General features: G+C 48.0%; 1 protein-coding gene across 1 annotated transcript; it reads left to right on the top strand.

Annotated features, from left to right (window-relative positions):
• The first annotated feature begins 9,372 nt into the window (after positions 1–9,372).
• Positions 9,373–18,100, top strand: LOC146833786 (uncharacterized). Its single transcript, XM_085599915.1, has 9 exons — positions 9,373–10,627; positions 11,428–11,520; positions 11,771–11,875; positions 12,562–12,671; positions 12,858–13,052; positions 14,111–14,273; positions 15,867–16,032; positions 16,519–16,613; positions 18,015–18,100. The coding sequence occupies exons 1-9, from the start codon at positions 9,373–9,375 to the stop codon at positions 18,098–18,100; spliced, it is 2,268 nt and encodes a 755-aa protein (XP_085456041.1).
• The last annotated feature ends 2,048 nt before the right edge of the window (positions 18,101–20,148 follow it).

Here is a 20,148-nt window from a genome sequence, read left to right as displayed (position 1 = left end):
CCGTAGGGGGGGGCAGAACTTACCAAAGTTTCTACTTTTCCTTATTTGGGGGGCATTGTTTCATGAAAGAGGGTCAATGGTGGCTCAGAGAGCACTTAAAAAGAACATCCTGGCAAGGGCAGCGGGTGCCACTATGGACTCTGCTAAGAGTTTAGGGGCTAAACCGGTACCCGCCCTAATAAAGGTCTATAGAGAAAAACGTATCCCAATGGCCACCTACGGTTGTGATGTGTGGAGGAGATACAGAGATGTAAATGAACTGCAGGTGGCCGAGAACAAATTCCTGCGTAGACTTCTTGCTGTTCCCACCTCCACCCCCTCCTTTATGATACACGAAGAGCTTGGTCTGGGTTATACTTCAGATCTTATTGCAGTAGCACCACTAATGTTCTGGTTGAGAATTTGGTCAAGTCCCGTTCCTACTTTAAACCAACATCTTTTAGAGGATTGTATTGCACTTGAGGGGGCTTTGAGTATTCTCTGGCCAGGCTATGTCATGGAGCAGGCTAGGAGGATAGGCTTCCCTGAGCTGTTCATAAGCCCAAGGCCACTACGCCGCAGAAATATGAGGTACATCAAAAACATGTTTCGGACAGGCGCATGGGGGAAAGGGAAAGTACCGAACTTGCCGCACCCACAGTGGAACAATATTTAATGTTGAGCACAAGTCCACTAGGGCAGCCTTATTTGTTGTTATTAATAATGTCCACCACCGTTTCCTGCTGACCAGATTCAGATGTAATTTTATACACTCGTTTTAAGCTATTCCTAAGAGTCTCAAATAAAGCGTGTTAGAAATTCGACAAAGATGAGTGTAAGTGGGGAGCGTCCTGCAGATTTAAGCATGCCTGTGGATCATGCGGGCGTAACCACCCCACGATCCGCTGCAGATGCAACACAAGACCAGGGGGCCAACAAAAAGAAGACAGGCGTCAGAAAATAAGGCACAGGCCCTGCTGAGCAGGGGCAAGGGGGCAGAGGGCGTAGGACAGACGCTTCCCACCCCCATCAGGACAAGGAGACTACTGCAGCTGTTACAGGGGTACCGCAAAGCAAGTGAGAGACAGCTACTAGCAGAAGGTTTCACACAGGGTTTTCCAATACATTACAAAGGGCCGAAGGGGGCAGAGCCTGAACCTGAAGTCGGTGAGGGACAACCCCGGGGTGGCTAGGGAGAAAGTTGAGAAGGAAGTGCAGCTAGGACGGGTGGCCGGGCCTTTCAATGCCCCCCCCCGCTGACAGACATGGTAGTCTCCCCGCTGGGGGTTGTTCCCAAAAAAGAGTCGGAGAAATTCCGGCTGATCCACCACCTCTCCCACCCAGAAGGGGAATCGGTCAATGATTGGTTGGACCAAGGTGAGTGCACATTGTCATACGCATCAGTTGACAATGCGGTGGACTTGATCAGGCAGGAGGGAAAGGGTGCCCTGATGGCTAAATCGGACATAGCATCAGCCTTCAAGTTACTGCCAGTTCACCCAGACAGCTACCATGTATTGGGTTTCAAGCTGGATGGCCAGTATTACTACGACAGGTACCTACCCATGGGGTGCTCAATATCATGCGCACACTTTGAGGCTTTCAGTAGCTTCCTAGAATGGGAGCTGGGGGTGAGGGCCACAAAAGGTGGGCGGGTGCACTACTTAGACGACTTTCTGTTCATCGGGAAAGCAGGCACGAAGGAGTGCGACGACCTCCTAGACAAGTTTGTGCAGATGGCGCAGGAGTTAGGCATTACCCTGGCGCAGGACAAAACGGAAGGCCCAACAACAAAATTGTCTTTTCTGGGAATTGAACTAGACTCGTGGCCGGGACATGCAGGCTGCCGCCAGATAAGGTAGCCGACTTGCGTGAATGCATAAAACAAATGAGACAGCAAAAGAAAGCAACGCTAAAGGAAGTGCAGAAATTGCTCGGAAAACTAAATTTCGCCACAACGGTGATTCCCGCGGGGCGCACGTTCACCAAGCGGCTAGCCGGGCTAACCAGGGGCATGACACAGAAACACCATAGGGTCTGTATCACACAAGGGGTGAAGGAGGACCTGGCACAGTGGGACCGTTTTTGGCAGATTTCAGTGGCACCCTGATAAGGAGAGACCCCTGGGTACATGCGCATGAGCTAGAGCGCTACACTGACTCAGCAGAGGGATATGGCTTTGGGGCAATACTGGGACCCTCGTGGACAGCAGGAGAATGGCCAGAGAATTGGCAAAGAGCAGGGTTAACAAAAAACACAGCACTGCTTGAGTTATTCCCTATAATTTGGGCCCAGCAGCTGGCGAACAGGCAAATTGCACTCTGGTGAGACAACAGTGCAGTGGTAAAGGACATTAACACAGGGTCGGCGAAATGCCCAGCTGTAGGGACACTGTTGCGAAGACTAGTCGGCTGCCAGCTGCAGGACAACTATGCAATTAGGGCACGCCACATTCCAGGAACAGACAACTCAGTGGCAGATGCCATTTCTTGTTTTCAGTGGGACAGATTCAGAGAACTCGCCCCAGCAGCGGACAGAAAGATGACCAAAATGCCAGGGCAATGATTCAGGCCAGTTCTGGCACTGGCTAACTTCACTATGAAGGAGGGTATTCAGTCTTTCACAAGGAGCTCATCCACACACCAAGAGTTCCGTTAAGCGCCAGGAAATACCATGGTAATACTTACTTTTTTGAGCACATGGATGATGGCCAGCAGTTTCTCCAACTATGAAGGTGTGCAAAACCCATTAAAAAACAAAACAAGCATTGACAAAGCCAAAAGGCTGGTGTCCGGCACCAGAGCTATAAGCTTTGCCAATGCTTGTTTTTATTTATCTGTGAAGCAAATCTGTTCTGCAAAAAAATCATATTTGATCTGTGAGAAATTCAAATATTTTATTAATTTTCTTGTAGAGCAAAATTGTTCTACAAGGATACATCCAGATTTGCTGTGTGGGTGTCTGTGTGGCGTGCAGTAATCCCTGGCAATTTGAGATCTGTAGAGAACCCCAAGATCCGCCCAAATAACTCTCAAACCGGGGATATCTTGTGTGTTATCCAGTCCTCCCTGGGCCTCATTTCCCTGATGAGAGCCCCACAAACCACCGAAAACTACTCGAACTAGTCATCTGTTAGTTCTTGGAATGTTTTTCCATCCATTTTATGTGCATTTTAACCTCTTCAATGCCCATGACGAGCTGGTCTCGTCATGGGCCGCGGTTGCGCTGTGCCCATGACGAGACCAGCTCGTCATAAACCCCGCCCGCTAATGCAACGGCCGGCACAGGGCGGGGAAAGGGGCGGGCACTGAAGGGGTTAAGATTTTTTAATAACTTGCTACTGTGTACTAAAAACAAAGCTTCCAACCAGCACTAGGTATGGGTAGGACTCAGCATAAATTTTGTTTTTAGCCAAGAAGGAGAAATCAGCTCTGTAAATAAGGAGCCCTTCAGATCAATGCACTAAGCAATCTCTCAAAGATGCTCTTTGTAAATAATTTCAGTTTAATCTGAGGCACCAAAGTCTAAAGAGAGTCAAAGCGATGTGAAATATATGTAAGACACAATAGAACGGTTAGAAAAAGCCAAGTCTTGGCCTGATGAACTTAAATATGATATTTACAAGAATCGTATGAGTGAACCCTGAGGAACCTAAAATTTAGGAGCACTGAAACGTGTCAGCAACAGATGATATAACACGAAGCACTGTTGACAAGAAGATGTCTGAAGTGGAAGAACCAAAAAAGTGAAAAGTGGAGTAACACTTTTCTTTCAATACCCTTGGTATAGGTACGTCCCCCCTCCATTATACAGAGATAGTAAATCCCAGAACTTGATCACAAGAAGGAACATGCCACAGCCCTTACACAGGGAGTTCAGCCTTTCACAAATCTTGGTGGACCGTGAGAGCCAAAGGAGGGTGAGCCCTCACACTAGCCCACCAGTCATTCCTTCGATAACTTCCTGCCTACTCACTGAGGACGGTGAGCGAGCGCCCTGGGCGTAGTTGGGAGTACAGACTTACCAAAGACCCATGGAGTGTAAAACCACCAGGAACCTGTCTGATGACATGCAGCCTCACTAGGAATCAGTGCAATGGGGAAAGGTATGTGATCAGCATTATGAATTATACATGTTCCCGAGACAGTGGGTATGAGAAAGTAAATGTAGTGAGTCTCGGCAGGGACACTCAACTTCCTGTGATTCTGGGCAAATCACTTAATCTCACTGTGCCTAACAACAATGAATGTGTCAGTTTGTAACGCAACTGGTGCTCATGTAAAGTGCCCTGATACCTTCAGGTCTAGTTCGCGCTATATAAAAGTCTCAACAAATAAAAAGTTGCTGCGTTGCCTCACAATGTGATGGGGAGGAGTGCCATGGGCATTACGGTGGGTGTTCCCACATAACACCCATGGCGTTTGACACATTCCCAGATTTATAATGTTCTGTAAACCTGGGAATGCGTCAAGAGGCACTCCTGATGTCACCATATCTAGTTCTGGTGTGACAGATGGATCTTCTTGTGAAACGCATACGTGGCCGGGGCCCGGTCCAGCAACTCCTGATGTTACCGTATCTGGCTCTGGTGTGACACATGAAGCTCCTTGTGAAAGACATTGCTGGGCCCTGCACAACTCCTGCACCACTAAGTTTCATCATACAGAGTTCTTTGTGAAAGACATACCTTAGACCTCCAGTAGTTCTCTCAAGTTGAGTGTCACCACATGCAGCAACTTGTGAAACACACATGTAGGACTTCACCAGTGCTTTGACTCCTGATGTTACCTCATGCAGCTCTTTGTGAAAGACATAACAAGGTCTTGCCCTGCTCCTTGCACCCCTTTGTTCACCACCTGGAGTTCCTTGTGAAAGACGTACCCTACTCCAGCGCCACTCCAGCTTCCCTTTTTCACAGCACATGGAGCTCCTTATCAAGGACATACCTGCGCCTGCACCACTCCCCGCATCCCCGGGTCCCACCACATGGACCTGCTTGTGAAACACATACCTGGGCCTGCACCACTCCCTGTGTCCCTTGCTGTCACCGTGCAGACCTCTGTGAAAGACATTTGTGGCCCTGCACCACTTCCCGCACCCTTGGCCTCACCATATGGAGCTGCTTGTGAAAGACATACCTGGGCCTGCACCACTCCCCGCACCCTTGGTCTCACCATATGGAGCTGCTTGTGAAAGACATACCTGGGCCCTGCACCACTCCCTGGACCCCTGGTCTCACCACACAGACATCTATGTGAATGACATGCCTAGGACCTGTATCACTTTCTCATCCTTGGTGGAACCACATGAGCTCCTTAGATAGGCGTCCAAGGCTCTGCTCCACTCCCCCCACTTGTGACGTCACCACACTGAGTTTCCCATGAAAGACATACCTGGGCACCACTTTCCCCACTCGTGAGGTCCCCACACTGAGCTTCTTGTGAAAGACATACCTGGGCACCACTTCCCCCACTCCTAATGTCACTACAGTGAGCTCCTTGTGAAAGACACACCTGGGCACCACTTCCCCCACTACTAATGTCACTACAGTGAGCTCCTTGTGAAAGACACACCTGGGCACCACTTCCCCCACTCGTGAGGTCACTACAGTGAGCTTCTTGTGAAAGACACACCTGGGCACCACTACTCCCACTCGTGAGGTCCCCACACTGAGCTTCTTGTGAAAGACATACCTGGGCACCACTTCCCCCACTCCTAATGTCACTACAGTGAGCTCCTTGTTGAAGACACACCTGGGCACCACTTCCCCCACTCCTAATGTCACCACACTGAGCTTCTTGTGAAAGACACACCTGGGCGCCACTTCTCCCACTCGTGAGGTCACTACAGTGAGCTTCTTGTGAAAGACACACCTGGGCACCACTTCCCCCACTCCTAATGTCTCTACAGTGAGCTCCCTGTGAAAGACAAACCTGGGCACCACTTCCCCCACTTGTGTGGTCATCACATGAAGCTTGTTGTGAAAGACCTACCTGGGCACCACTTCCCCCACTTGTGTGGTCATCACATGAAGCTTGTTGTGAAAGACCTACCTGGGCACCACTTCCCACACATCTGAAGGCACCAGTGAAGCTCCTTGTGAACGGCAACGGCAAGGGCGTCCACCTCTAATTTGTTAGGGACGCTCAACATCCTGTGATTCCGGGGAAATCACTTAATCTCCCCCTGCCTAACAAAAGTGAATGTGTCCTCATGTAACGCACCTGGTGCTCATGTAAAGGGCTCTGATTCCCGATACCTTCGGGTCAAGTTCGTGCTAAATAAAACTCTGTAAAAAAAACAAACACTGGTCCCTGTACCACTCCCTGCAAGCCTGGCACAGCCACTGCGATCTCATTGTACAAGGTTGTCCCTGAGGAAGGTCCACTCCCTGCACCTTTAAGTCGCCACAATGACCTCCTTGTGAATAAGTGATCAGGGCGAAGGGCTCAGCACAATCTACGCGCAGGCTTTGCCCTTGTGGGAACTGCGTCTCGTGGCCCAGACCTGCCTTGAATATAAGGATATTAATAGCCATCATCATTATTATTGCAAAAAATAACTTCTAAATATATATTTCTCAACCTAAATATTAATTCATCTCTCGAGCTCTACCGTCATATGGTTCCTCTAGTTTTATTACATTCCACTCTGTATTGGGTGACCTGTGTCCTGGGAAGATAAATCTCTGTATTTTAAACTTTGTTTTAAGATAAATAAAAGTTACGGGTCATTCACGACCCCCCTGGAGTGGGAGGAGCTCGGAGGACGGACAGGTTGAGGTGACGGGGGGAGGATGGAGAGCGACGAGGGGGAAATTCCACACACCTTCCAGGGCTGTGAGGCTAACTCCCTCCACAGCTCCTCCCACCTTCTGTGTATAAAGCCGAACAGAGCAGGGAACAGTCAGAAGAGGAGCAGCTACTGACTGAGGGGTCAGGACCTCACAGAGCACCCACAAACAAGAACGACCCTCACAGAGCACCCACAAACAAGAACGACCCTCACAGAGCACCCACAAACAAGAACGACCCTCACAGAGCACCTCCAAACAAGAACGACCCTCACAGAGCACCTCCAAACAAGAACAACCCTCTCTGCGGACTCCTCGAGACAAGACCGCCCCTCGCACGGACCCACGGCTAAACCTCACAGAGACGAGACCTTCCCTCACAGACAAGAAGACCGGCCCTCACAGACAGCACCCCTAAGAGACGAGACCGACCCTCACAGAGGACTCCTCAGAGATAGGAAGAGCGACCCTCACAGAGTGCCCCTCGGAGACGAGACCAGCCCTCACAGGACGCTTAAGAGACAGGAGACGCACACCGGCCCTCAGAGATCATCCCTCATAAACAGAAGAGACCCATCAGCCCTCAAAGACACCTTCTTGGAGGCAGGGCCGGCCCTCATAGATCACCCCAAGAGGCAAGTCCTGCCCTTACAGAGGACACCTCAGAAATTGGACCAGTCGTCACAGGGCGTCTCTCCAGACCATATCCTCAAGGAGAGAGAGTCCCTGGGATACAGGAAGCTAGACGACCCTCACCAGAGCAGCCCTCACAGAGGAGAGACAGCACTGACCCTCATCCAAGAGTCCGGCCCCGGAACAGAAAACAGAGCTCCCGTCCCTCCGTATGTACAAACTTTCCGTCCCTCTGTGATACTTTCCTCCGGTGAACAACCTGTCCACGCCTGTACCTTTCAGTGTGTACAGCCTGCCCTTGTCACTCCACACTGCACAGTGTGACCCTTCACACTGCCTTACACTGATCTGTACATTCTACCCCTCTCACTTTACACTGGTGCACTGATCTGTACAGCCTGCCCTTGCCTCTTCACACTGTACAGCCTGCCCCTTTACACTGCCTTACACGGACGGGTGCAGTCTGCCCCTTTACACTCCCTTACACTGATCGGTACAGTCTGCCCCTCTCACTTTACCCTGGTGCACTGATCGGTACAGTATACTCCTCTAACTTTGGTGCACTATTCTGCAGTCTACCCCTCTCACTTTACCCTGGTGCACTGATCTGCAGCCTGCCCGTCTCTCTGTGGATCTCACCTCTGGTTCACGTTTAACTTCTTACCTCATGTCACCTCGTAAAGTTTCGCTAGATTTCAACTCCTGTTCTCACCTCTAAGCTCCATTTTACCTCATGTCCTCGTCTCAGTTTCACTGCCCACCCCCATCTTATCCCGTGCACCCCTTTCACTGGCAGTTCACATTTCACCTCCTCTCCCTTCCTACCATTGGTTCCTAGCTCAATGCTGTCCCACCTACTGCCCCACTCTCGCATGTCTCTTCCATCTCACTCACTGTCCCACTTTCATGTCTCTTCCATCACACCCACTGTCCCACTCTCATCTGTCTTCCATCACACTCACTGTCGACGTCTCTTCCATCTCACCTACTGTCCCACTCTCACCTGTCTTCCATCGCACCCACTGTCCCAATCTCACATATCTTCCATCTCACCCACTGTCCCTTTCTCACATGTGTTCCACCTCATCTACTGCCCCACTCTCATGTGTCTTCCATCTCACTTACTGTCCCATTCTCACGTATGTCTTCCTTCTCATCTACTGTCCCACTCTCACGTCTCTTCCATCTCACTCACTGTCCCACTCTCATGTATCTTCCATATCACTCACTGTCCCACTCTCACATGTCTGATATTAGGCCTCTGGCTCCTGTCTCACCTCCTGTTCCCATCTAACCTCGTGCACCAATCTAATCTGGGTCTTACCCACCCAGCTACCCGTCTTCCATCTCCTTCTTACCCCCTACCCCTCTCACCTCCTGTCCGAATCTCATCTCTTGTGTCCTCTCACCTGTGGCTAATTTCTTACCCATGGACTCTCTCCCGTCCCCCAGGTCTGCCACTCACCATGGAAGGCTTCGCCTCTGTGTACTACAGTGAACCATCCGTCATGGGCTTCCTCGCCAACGTCATCAGCGCCTTCCTGGTGGCTCTACAGAACTTCTTTTCCTTCCACACCAAAGTGAACGCTGAAGGGGTGGAGAACATCTTGGCAGGTGAGTGTGGCAACCGCAGATCACACAAATAGTTACAGGTGGCGCTGGGGTAACATGTATAAGACACTTGGAGGGAGGGGGTACACACTCATGCACACAGACACACACACACGCACGTGTTGCTCAATGCCTGTTTATCTCTTGCAGGGGTCCATCTCATCCTGATTGGAGGACTGACACAACTCATTGCAGGCTTCCTGTGCTTCCGGAAGTACGATCACCTGGGGAGCACCGCTTTTGTGGCATTTGCCGCACTCTGGAGCAGCTACGGGGCTACACGTGTTGTCCTGGGAGCGTACCCCACCATCCACAACACCACACAAACCCTGAACATTTCTAACAGCCAGACCATCATGGCCGCCTCCCCTCTTCCGGTCAGTGAGAGCGCAGTAGCGGGGCTGGTGGCATACACCGCCGTCGCCTTCATCCTCTCCTTCTGTTCGGCCACCGTTAACTACGTCATGCCCTTTGTGTTTGGCGCCATCACCCTCACATTGGTCTTCGAGGCGGTGGGGCTCTTTGGACAGTGGGCGCTGGTGGTCTCCGGGACCCTGGAGCTTCTCATTGTGTTGTTTGGGTTCTATGGCGCCACTGCCCTGCTCCTAAAGGGCCTGACCCAGAGGAATGTCCTTCCAGGCTTCGGGAACCCCATGTTCAGCGTCTTGCTTCTGGGCTCGGCCACCAGCACCTCTTCCAGTGGCATCGGGGAGGAGACCAAGAAGAACTCCAAGTACGCGGAGCCCATGGCCTTGGGACACATCGCTGACGCAGTGGCCTCGCTCATCTTTGCCTTTTATTGCTTTGGTTACATGAAGACCTTCTACATTGGCGCCATCTGGGTCAGCATCAATGCGCTGTCCCAGCTCTGCGCCAGCTACTACAGTTACTTGAGAGAAGACGTCTACCAAACCACCAAGCTTGGACTCCACAGCCTGTTCTGGTTGCTGATGTCCTGGGAAGAGTTCATTGTCACGGTGCTCCTCTCAGGGGACAATGTGGACAAGAGCCGAGCAGGCATGGTGGGGGGCTGGTTCTTTCTGGCCGCCACTTGCATCCTCTGCCTGATGTCCCTCAACAGAGACCTCCTGGAGGTGCTGCAGAATTCATGCTTCCTCCTCCTCACTGTCTCCACCATCCAACAGATTCCACTCCAGGGATCCCATATCTTCTTCGGAGTGGTCTGCAGCATTTACACAGCCACCTCCCTCTATGCCACTTTTGCCAGCCTCATTAACTCCATCGCTGATAAGTCGTTGATCTCTACTGGACCCCAAGTGATGTCATCGGCTACGCTCCAGGACTTGCTGCTGTGCCTGAAGCGCGTCACCAGCAGGTCTAAGGAGGGCCAGGAGGTCAGCACTACCAGATGCCAGCTCCCTGATGCCCTCTTCTTCATCTGCAATGGCTTGGCCTCACTCTCTGCCATCCAGGGGTCCCTGAGTGACCCCACCAGAGCCCACCTCTCCATCCCTTGGGTGCTGATTCCTGGCGCGGTCTTCCAGTTGTACGTCTGCAGGATCGTGGTCCAGAGAGGGCGAAGATTTGGGTCGGTCCTACCCTTCTGTTATGCTGCTGTTTGGGCCACATGGGCGTGGCTACGACTCGCAGGTAACTTGTGATCTCTTAATCTTATTCTTTAGAATGTGTAAAAATGTATTTAGAAAAGTCCTAGGGATCAAGTGTCATGAAGCTTTTGAGTGGTTTATATTCTCAGGCATACCAGTAGGGGCTGTGGGGGTGATGTGTAGTTTTGGTTATTAGTTTAATTTCGAGTAGCCATGCATGCAGGTAGTTTCATGATGACATCACATGCAGTTCTTTGTTTGACTGGGGGGCCCTTGTAACCAGTGAGCTGAAGAAGTACCTGGGAGGGATCATATGTGATGACTGGCAGGGGGAAGGAAAAGGGTTGAAGAGGAGTGCACCTGGTGGCCACTAGGAGGGGACTAATGACTTATGGAACCATTAAGTGGTCTGGATACACTATTGACAAACTGTTGTAGATAATCCAGTTGTGGGAAGAACCAAGAGGTAATAATGCCTTTGTTCAAATAACTGGTCATTTCCTGCACCCAGGGGCATATTTACCAGAATTTAATTTTCGCTTGTCTTCTGACACATGCGAGAAAACACTTTATACTGGGATAAGGTGCTCCGGTAAGTGTGTATCCCCAAATCAGGGCACACCTGTTCAGGATGGGGTGGAAGATACAGTTTTACACATCACCAGAAGCCATTATCTAGTACAATGATTGGCTGTTGGATGAGTGAGGTGTTGGACAGTATATGGTCCTCCTCCATCCCTTGTACTGCTCCTGGCCATCTCCTGCCTTTGAAGGAAGAGCTCCTTCCTATGTTCTGTTTCATCCATGACTAACCCTCTGTCCCTCCTCCTCTTCCCTGTCCAGGTCCCCTGCTGAATATCCACGTCACCAGTTATGGTGCATTCACTGTTGGTGCCGTCACCTTCCTGGTCATCAATGTCTTCCTGATGTCCTTGGGTAAGTCTCTCCGGATACCGATGTCCAGTCATCCCTCTGTTGAATACTGAGGCCCAGGTGCCCTGACAGACAGCAGCTGCTTCCGGCTGTAGTGGGTATGGGACGGTGTCTGTCACTTGATGGTCCATATGCACAGTTCTGAGGCATCATAGTGTCCTCATCTAAAGACTTGAGCAACTGCGACGCCCGCTGACCTCTGAAATATGTCATTTCCGGTCTCTGACGCCATCTTGTTCTGCTTTTTCCACAGTCGCCTATGCCAACGTGGTGCTGGTGCTGCTCGCCCTGCTGATGGAGGCGGTGATTGTCTGTTTCCTGCTTTTCACCTTGGAATGCCTGCCTCTCCCGCTCGAGAGTAAGTGGACACCCTCCACTGTGGGTTTCTCTTGTGTATTAATGCGTGTCAGTGATCTCGAAATGGTTAATACACGCTAAACAGGCAACTTCTATTAAGTGCCATCACAAGTGAATGCGTAATGTGGTGGGGGCTGAAGGGGAGTGGTCTGTAGAAAGGACTGGAGGGTGCCTGACAAGCCTGTGCTTCTGAAGGGTTGTGAGGGGTGAAGCAGTCAGTTACGTGTCAGACTCTGCTAGAGTTGACATTTTTAATGCAAGAAGGGCCTGAATGGAGTCAGTCACAAACCTGACATGTGTCTGGTTCTTTGCTAGACCTCCCCATGTGTTAGTTTCTGTATCTGTCTCTCCACTCCTGCTTTAAAATCACCTTGTTATAATACGAAGAGTTGGGGTGAGCCCCATAACCCTAGGAACCATGGCAATTAAGTATAAACCAAGACAGGGGTTCCTGTACTAGTTTAAATGTTTTACCAGAGATAATTTCATACAGACAGAGGGTGAGGGAAAATTAATCTCTGTCTTATGTTTTTATTTTATTGTCTTGGGTGCATTTACCTTCTTGAAATCCCTCCTGAAGGAACCCCTGTCTTGGTTTAACATTAACTTGATCCGCACAATCCTCTTTTTGTTATTGATACTATTGAATTTAATGTCTAATTTTCCCGTCTTTGTGTGTTTTTTCAGTCACAGTATTGTCCGTCTTCAGTGTCGTCTGTATCTACGGAGCAGTGGCATCTCTTGGAAACTGCATTTTCAGCAAGGACCTGATTCCCATGGGACTACCTCTCTTCAAGGTACCTTGAATCATACATGCAATATGTTACGATTACTATTCTTAAAATAATACTCAGTTCCGATAAATGTGTCTCTCAAATAACCAGTCCATATCTCAGCCCTCTAACTCTGGGAGGTGCATGTGCTGCTCAAGGGCAGCTCTAGTTGGCACTGTCTCACCCCTTGTCTGTTCTTTGTCCTTTTAGGAAACGAAGTCAGAGGAGAAAGTTGAGGCGTCCGACTCCTGCGTGTGCCCCGATTCCTATCGCACCAGCAGTCTAAGGACCATCGCCGGCCTGCTGGACCAGGGTGGGGTGTGCGGGGTCCCCACAGACACGGTCTATGCCCTGGCGGCCTCCTGCAAACACCCCGAGGCCATCCAGAAGATTTACACCATCAAGGTGAGCACCGAGGAGCGGACTTCCGGCAGAATTCACCCGAGGCTGAGACAGATGCTCTGTCATTCAAGAATAAGGCACACCTTTTGCTAGAACAGTTAGATATCACCCAGTGGGTTGAGACACTGTCATGGAAACGTCAGGGTGAAACCAGTCTGCAGGGGTGTGATTACCAAGGTGATACCAGCCTGGAGTATGTATAGTTGGATATATTGTCATTTAAATGACAGGGTAAAAACATTCTGCAGGTGAGGGTTTCCATGGTAATATCTGCCTAGAAAGTTCCAACTCCAAAACTTTTTTAAAAAAAAGGAAAGCAGCCAGGTTAAATGGTAGCTTGTCATGCTTTGCGAGGAGAGTGCGAGATGGGGGTGAAACCGGACATGTGGGTTCCAATCCACACGAGCCCTGGGTTAGGAGCAGAATAGCCCAGCGAGATGCTTTCACATGCACAAGAAAGATACTAATACCCCAGATTACACAGTGAGTCTGCATTCTCAGACTAGGATTGCATAGAACTCTGTGGCCAGTGTCTGTCTGCTGTAGGACTTTAGAAAGAGAGTAACAAAGAACAAGGGAACCCTGTGTGTCAAGCGGGACCGAGGGTAATAACTACAATTAGAGCTGTGTGGTACTTCCAAATGGAAAGGATTCTATTTATTCAAACATGCAGTAAAAAGGAACAATAACATTGACAGTCCAGTGGGTAATGTGACGGGTATGGAAATCAACAGATTTCCAGACCTCAGGTATTTGCATCAATATGTGACATTAGCGATACATTTTTAGAACAGTCACAATGCCAAAAGACAACTCGTGCTCCACATAAATCATCATACATTAGGGGTCACAGTGTAAGTGTCATTAGAAGGCCATACAGGCTTTTAACTTGCACAATCTGTTGGCTACCACTAGAGACTTTTAGTTTATTTACAGAGGTGGTGTGACTGGGTCTAAAGTCACTTATGTATCACGTGATCCTGCACATAATGTCTGAAGGTCCTGACCTCCCCCTCTGTCTCTAAACCATTAATTTCTCCCTTTTCTTCCATTCTCTGCAGGACCGACCCCTGGAGAAGCCCATCTGTATCTGCATCTCCCACCTGGACCAGCTGCGGGCCGTGAGACCCCCATTCAGTCCTCTGCTTTGGGACTTCATGGGGAGCGTCTACCCTGGGGGTATCAGCTGCATTGTCCAGAAGGGGGAGTGGCTGAGGAGGATGGGTGAGTGTGACCTCTTCTGCATGGTCTGTTTCCTTCTCCAAAGAGGGGTGGGATGAGGATGGTAGAGGGGTGAGGGCTACAAATGCCCGAAGTTGTGCCTGGGGAAATTCAGGGATGTGCTCACTCCATGTACGTGCTGCTAGTCTAGACCATGCTTCTTCTCCCCCGCCCACCAATGTGCACTGACTCCCATCTCATGAAGGAATTACTTGCACCTATCACTCCATTCAACCCCCAATGTCTATAGACCCCCTTCTTATGTAGCTATGGTATGTACATTTCAGGGCCTATTCACCCCTTAATGGCTACAGACCCCCATCTCACATAGCTATTGTATATACATATCAGATTTCATTCAGCCCCCCCTAATATATGCATGGCCCAGTTCATGCAGATATTACCTGCACATTCACCCCCTGATATCTACAGACCCCCGTCTCATGAGGGTATTACATGTATCATGGACCCCCTAATGTCTACAGACCCCCATTTCAAGTAGGCATTGCATGTACATTCACCCTCCTGAAGTTTACAGACCCCCATCTCATATAGCTTTTGCATGTGCATATCAGTGTCCAGTGATCCCCATTCTGTGTAGAGGCCCCTATCACATGGAGCTATTGCATCTACATATCAGGGTCCAGGTCCCCCTTAATGTGTAACGACCCCTATCTCATGCAGGTAATACATGCACATTCACCCCTAAAGCACACAGACCCCAGATTTCATGTACCTATTGCATGTACATATTATATATATTATGTATATATATGTGTGTGTGTGGTGTATGTGTACATGTGTGTAAAACTGATAAAGAAATATATGTGACTCGCACAATTTCTGACTAAAACATTAATTAAACCCCACAACAATGACAACGCAAAGAAAGGTTGCTTTTGGTATACTATGGCTGTATAAGATAAAATGTTTTGCGTGGTGAGTCAGTGTACATTTCAGTTGTCAAATAGTCCCTCGCGCAGACAGAATGATATATCAAACAGCCACAAAATTATGTAAGACAGAAATACATTTCAGGCTGAAGTCTTTTTTAAAGAGTTGTTAACAATATGTATTGCAGACATCTGGCCTCTCAAGATATAACAAACACATGTGTGGTTGCCTTTCACAGTATTGTAATCAGCCGCGGTCCGTGCAGGTAATATCGATGGGGCGGTGGGGCCTCGTTGGGGGGGATTTCGAGGGATGATGCTGAGGGAAAATTAATTATTTATTTAATTTTCCCTTGGCATCGTCTCTCGAACCCCCACCCCCCCCAATGCGGCCCCACCGCTGTTACCTGCACAGACCATGGCTGTTTGTAATGCTTTAGTAGAACTTCTTTCACACTAAATGGACAATGTGTGCCCACTGCACAAATAGAGCAATCACGTATTCAAGGACCCTAATTGATTCTTGATGTTCTGAGGCTATACCATTCAAACATCTGCTCAAATTAAGCACAACCAAATGAAGTCATCACTGTACAGCATCTCTGTCCATAATGCTGAGCAAATAAACACAGTCAAACACAAATGCTCACACACTCACATCTGACTTGTTGCTGATTAATTTTGTTATGTTCTCCTTCTGCAGGAGTTGGACCAGCTTATGACATTGTGGGCACCAAAGACTCCATCATGATCCGAGTGCCGGACCACACTATCTCTGCCCACCTGACCGACATGACGGGCCCTCTGGCCATCACTTCTGCCAATCCCAGTGGGGAGTGTGACAGCACCCACCATGACATGGTCATCTCGTGAGTACTCATTCAGAACAGGGGCTGAAATCAGGAAAAGGTTTGAGTGGGCCTTCTACGGAAGAGATGGTGCCTGGGGTTTGAGAGTTACTAGATGGCTACTAGGAGCTAATGGCAGGGGCAAGGATTGTGGAGGTGCGTGAGCTGAAGAATCTGAAAGGTGAAAGGAAGAGTGTGGGACTATTGATGGGTGGTGAACTATTTTGAAGAGTTTAGGTTTTTTTAAGTATATGTAGACTGGTGCTACTGAAAGGTGAAAGGAGGGAAAAGGGTGTTGGTGATATCTCACGCATATGTTTTAATGTATTTGAGATGCTTGGCATAAGCCTAAATGTGGGCGCATTTAACACAGGTGTATTTGACCAGTTGAGCTTGAGGTCAGGTAGATGTTTATCATCCTCCGGCTTTCCCCTAATCCCCAGCACCTGAGCCTTTGTCAATTATTACTTTAAATGAGTGATTTTGTATTTCCTCTCTGTGTTTCAGGCGTCTACGGCACAAGCTGGAGGGGGTGCTGTGTGATGGGGACTCCTACGAGATGGTGGGCTCCACTGTGGTGAACTGTCTCAGGATAGACGAAGGTGGGTCTCAACCAATGCTTGTTTCTGTTTCATCTCTGTCCCCTGCTACTCCCAAAGTAGACTCGGGAGCATCTATGGATGTGAACAGGGGGCTCTGCTCCCCCCACCCCTCCCCACCCACCAAACATCTGCCATGAGATTTGGGGAAAACCATTCCTGATCCAGTGTATTCCTGGTGTCCCAAGGCATACAGACGTACAAAGCCCAAACTGAATTGACAGATGAAACACTAAAGTGGCCAGGATGAATGCATAACAAAAAGATGCACGTTATCGAGCCTCTGAGGAAAACTCCAAGTGCTTGTTCAAAGTTTACAGGGATGCCACTGGAGGTTTCTTACCTCTGCCAAATCCTGACCCCTACTTTCAACTTTACAAGCATTTCTCTTTATCATTAGTCTGCACTACTGGTGTACCATCTTGCAATACTTGTTTCACAAACTTTCGCTAAAATTTCATGAACGGTGTGAAATGTAGTTCGCCTTTATCTTGCATGACATTTTAATGGTAGTACATACCGCACATTAAAAAAGTCATGTTAGATACTGGCACAAGACTTAAGCAGCGAAAAATGTCTCTTATGGAGACATTTAATGCTCAAAGTTATCTCCAGTGAAGAATAAATGATGCAAATTGCATAATGCTAATTTGTCAAATTTAGTAATAGTGATTACAAATTCACTCAGACTTAGTCAGCACAAGGACCCAGAGTCTCCCTCAGTAAGACAATATCCCCCAAGGTGGGCTCCTTTATTTTTCACCCAAACTCACATTAATGTTTCTCAGAGACAATCCCACCCTGCACATGTTACCCAATGCCTGAAGGTTCTTACTCTGGTCCCATCTGAAAATAGAGACCTCAGAATCACAGATTCTGACATGCAGATTTATAAAATATTGACCATACACAAATATACACAAATATCTCTTTAAAGATCATTAGACCTGCTAAAAGTTCCTAATTCCAATGGGACTCACTTCCTAATTATTGGAATACAGAGTTAACTTACTATTCCATCTCCTGTCTGAGTTTATTGGCCAAGTGCTTGAAAGCGAGTTTACTGCAGGTCGACATTTTTGCAGGGAGATAGTTGTGTGTGGAAGATATTTTGGCCTGGAAAGTTTTTGAGTCTGTGTTTTAGCAGTTTGTTGATTCCATGATATCCCACCCTGTCCCAGTCATTTAATGTCTCCTTGAGGGCGCACACCCCACACTTTCTCCAGTCAGTATATGCCACGTGAGAGGGCGGTTCCCTCCTGTACTCCATCACCCATTGGTTCCTCTGGGGTCAATCCCCACCGTGCTCAATATGCTTGTCTCGTCTCCTCCCTCAGCTGCTCACAGAGCTCAGACCTGTCCAAGCTCTCTCAATCTCATGCTGTTGTGCTTCTTCCTTTCCAGGGATCCTGAGCATCGTGAGGGAGGGCTGCGTCCCCACCACCCATGTCATGCAGACGTTCGAGCGGGTGAAGAACGCGCAGGTGTGAGGCTACCACGCGCTACGACCAGTCTTGTTCGTCTGACCACAGCAGCATCCGTACAATCCCTGAGCCACCTGCCATTTGCACTTTATTTGCCGGAAATGAAAGCATCACATTCTGAGGCCGGATATCCGCATGGAGCCTGAGCTGAAGGGAAGACATTGCCAGAACAGACTTATAGATGGCAGTGGAGTCAGACATTCTTACAGACAGCTCACAATACTATTTGTCAGAATGCTTTAGTTGGATTGATATGCAGATGTTTTCTACTCTTCACTCTCCAACAGGGCATTGACCTGAAAGTCAGTGCTTGGTGATGTGTACAGCGTCAGATTCTCGATTCCACGCCCCTCAGGATGCACGGGCACAGATCCAACGTATGTATACTGTTGCATTCTGTTTGCGTTCTTTGCTTGAATATTATATTTTACCCTCTGTCCTTAAAGGAATTTTAATTTAATGCTGATACCGATGTTGATGACAAATTCTATTTATTTTGTTACTCTGAGGATGTCTGGTCCTGTCAGACCTCTCATCAGGCTCGTGTGACAGAATACTGTCAGAGCCAGACATCCCATATTGTTACAACCAGAACTATTGACTTCACTGGATGGTGCTGGCCACCCAATCGAGAGGAGCTTCAAGAACCACTGATAGAAGATTTTGAGTCTTAGGGACCTACATATAGTATTTAACTTATTTAATATATTGGAGTTGGTATTTATTGAAATAAAATAGCCCTTAAAAAGATACTGTCTTTTCTCTTTGCTGTCAAGGGGACCCTTACCATGAATCCTCCTGTGATGCAGCTGTGAAAGAAAGGTGTCATGTGTGTGTGTGCATTTATTGCGCAAAAGTCAGTGGTGTAAAACCATGAAGTTTGGAAAATATTTCATAGTTTTCATTGAAATATGGTGTTATCATCATAATCACAGCCCCAAAAAGTATTCTGCAGCAGAGCTTTACCATTGTCTAGACTACTAGATTTAGGCTCAATGGAAAACAAAAATATGTGTCATGGTTATCAAAACCAAGTGGCAAGAAAAGGCAAATTATGTAGCACATTCTCTGAAAATATTATTTTTATCTATTTGAGGTAGAAAGAAAATTTTCTGTTGAAATTTGCAAATTATGTGTTAAATGTGATAAATTACGCAGTACACTCTGCAGCCACAGAATCACATAAATCCTAAACCCTTTACCGTTGCCCATTATTTTCGCTTTTATGTTTGCCTTCAAACCCATCCAGTCTGCCCACATACAAACACTCATGCATGTTCATTTGCTTCCTTATCCTGCTGTTAGCCCTAAGGCTTTCCTGCGAATCCCCCTCTACACTCAATTTCAAAATCATGCTCGATCTCAATTAGTCATATAAACTTCTCAGCATATGCTTTTTCATATGATCTAGTTTAATCTGCGGTTTCAACACCCTTTCATTTCTCAAATCATATGACCTTGTTTAATCTGTTGTTTCCACCCCCTTTCATTTCTCAAATCCACAAGTCACATTAAAGTGTTAAAACTTAAAGTCCCAACCCCTCCATTCATTGTTCATCATGCTACATTTGATATAATTTAGTATTCTAATAGCACATAAAAAAGTGATATTTCAGCGATACCCTATATTTTAGTACCACAATCCTCATTTATGAGAACATCATGGTCTCGCCTTTCTCCCCTCCTTCTCTTACCATCTCATTTGACGTGATGCGGGTTTCCGTAATTACATCCAATTGCTCGAATAACCTGTGTCTCATACAGATTCCTTAAATAGGCTTCCAGTTAGGTTAACTCATTTCATCTGCAGTGGGACCATGAAACCTCCCAAATTCCACTTTAACGTGGGCACCATCTTAACCTGGCTTCTCGATCGTTGCGCTTACCTGATCTTAATTTATTTAATTCCTGCCTTATTATATGCAGATGATGCTGTGTTTCTCACTCAGATTTCTGTGGGTCTCCGAAGTCTTTTAAATTCTTTCATTGATTTCATGGACTCAGACCTTTCAATCAAGTTTTCGAAATCGCATACTATGATGATTGGCAGTAAG

Source organism: Triturus cristatus, chromosome 4_2, assembly GCF_964204655.1.
Source record: "Triturus cristatus chromosome 4_2, aTriCri1.1, whole genome shotgun sequence".
NCBI lineage: Eukaryota > Metazoa > Chordata > Amphibia > Caudata > Salamandridae > Triturus > Triturus cristatus.
Note: the sequence above shows the minus strand (reverse complement) of the source record. Positions and strands in the feature narration are given on the sequence as shown.

Bases quoted from the DNA above. Each gene is read 5' to 3' on its own strand.
- LOC146833786 (XM_085599915.1), top strand. From the start codon at position 9,373: ATGGCCGCCTCCCCTCTTCCGGTCAGTGAGAGCGCAGTAGCGGGGCTG. The intron at 11,876-12,561 runs GTAAGTGGACAC...GTGTTTTTTCAG, and splicing joins CCTGCCTCTCCCGCTCGAGA to TCACAGTATTGTCCGTCTTC. The intron at 13,053-14,110 runs GTGAGCACCGAG...CATTCTCTGCAG, and splicing joins AGAAGATTTACACCATCAAG to GACCGACCCCTGGAGAAGCC.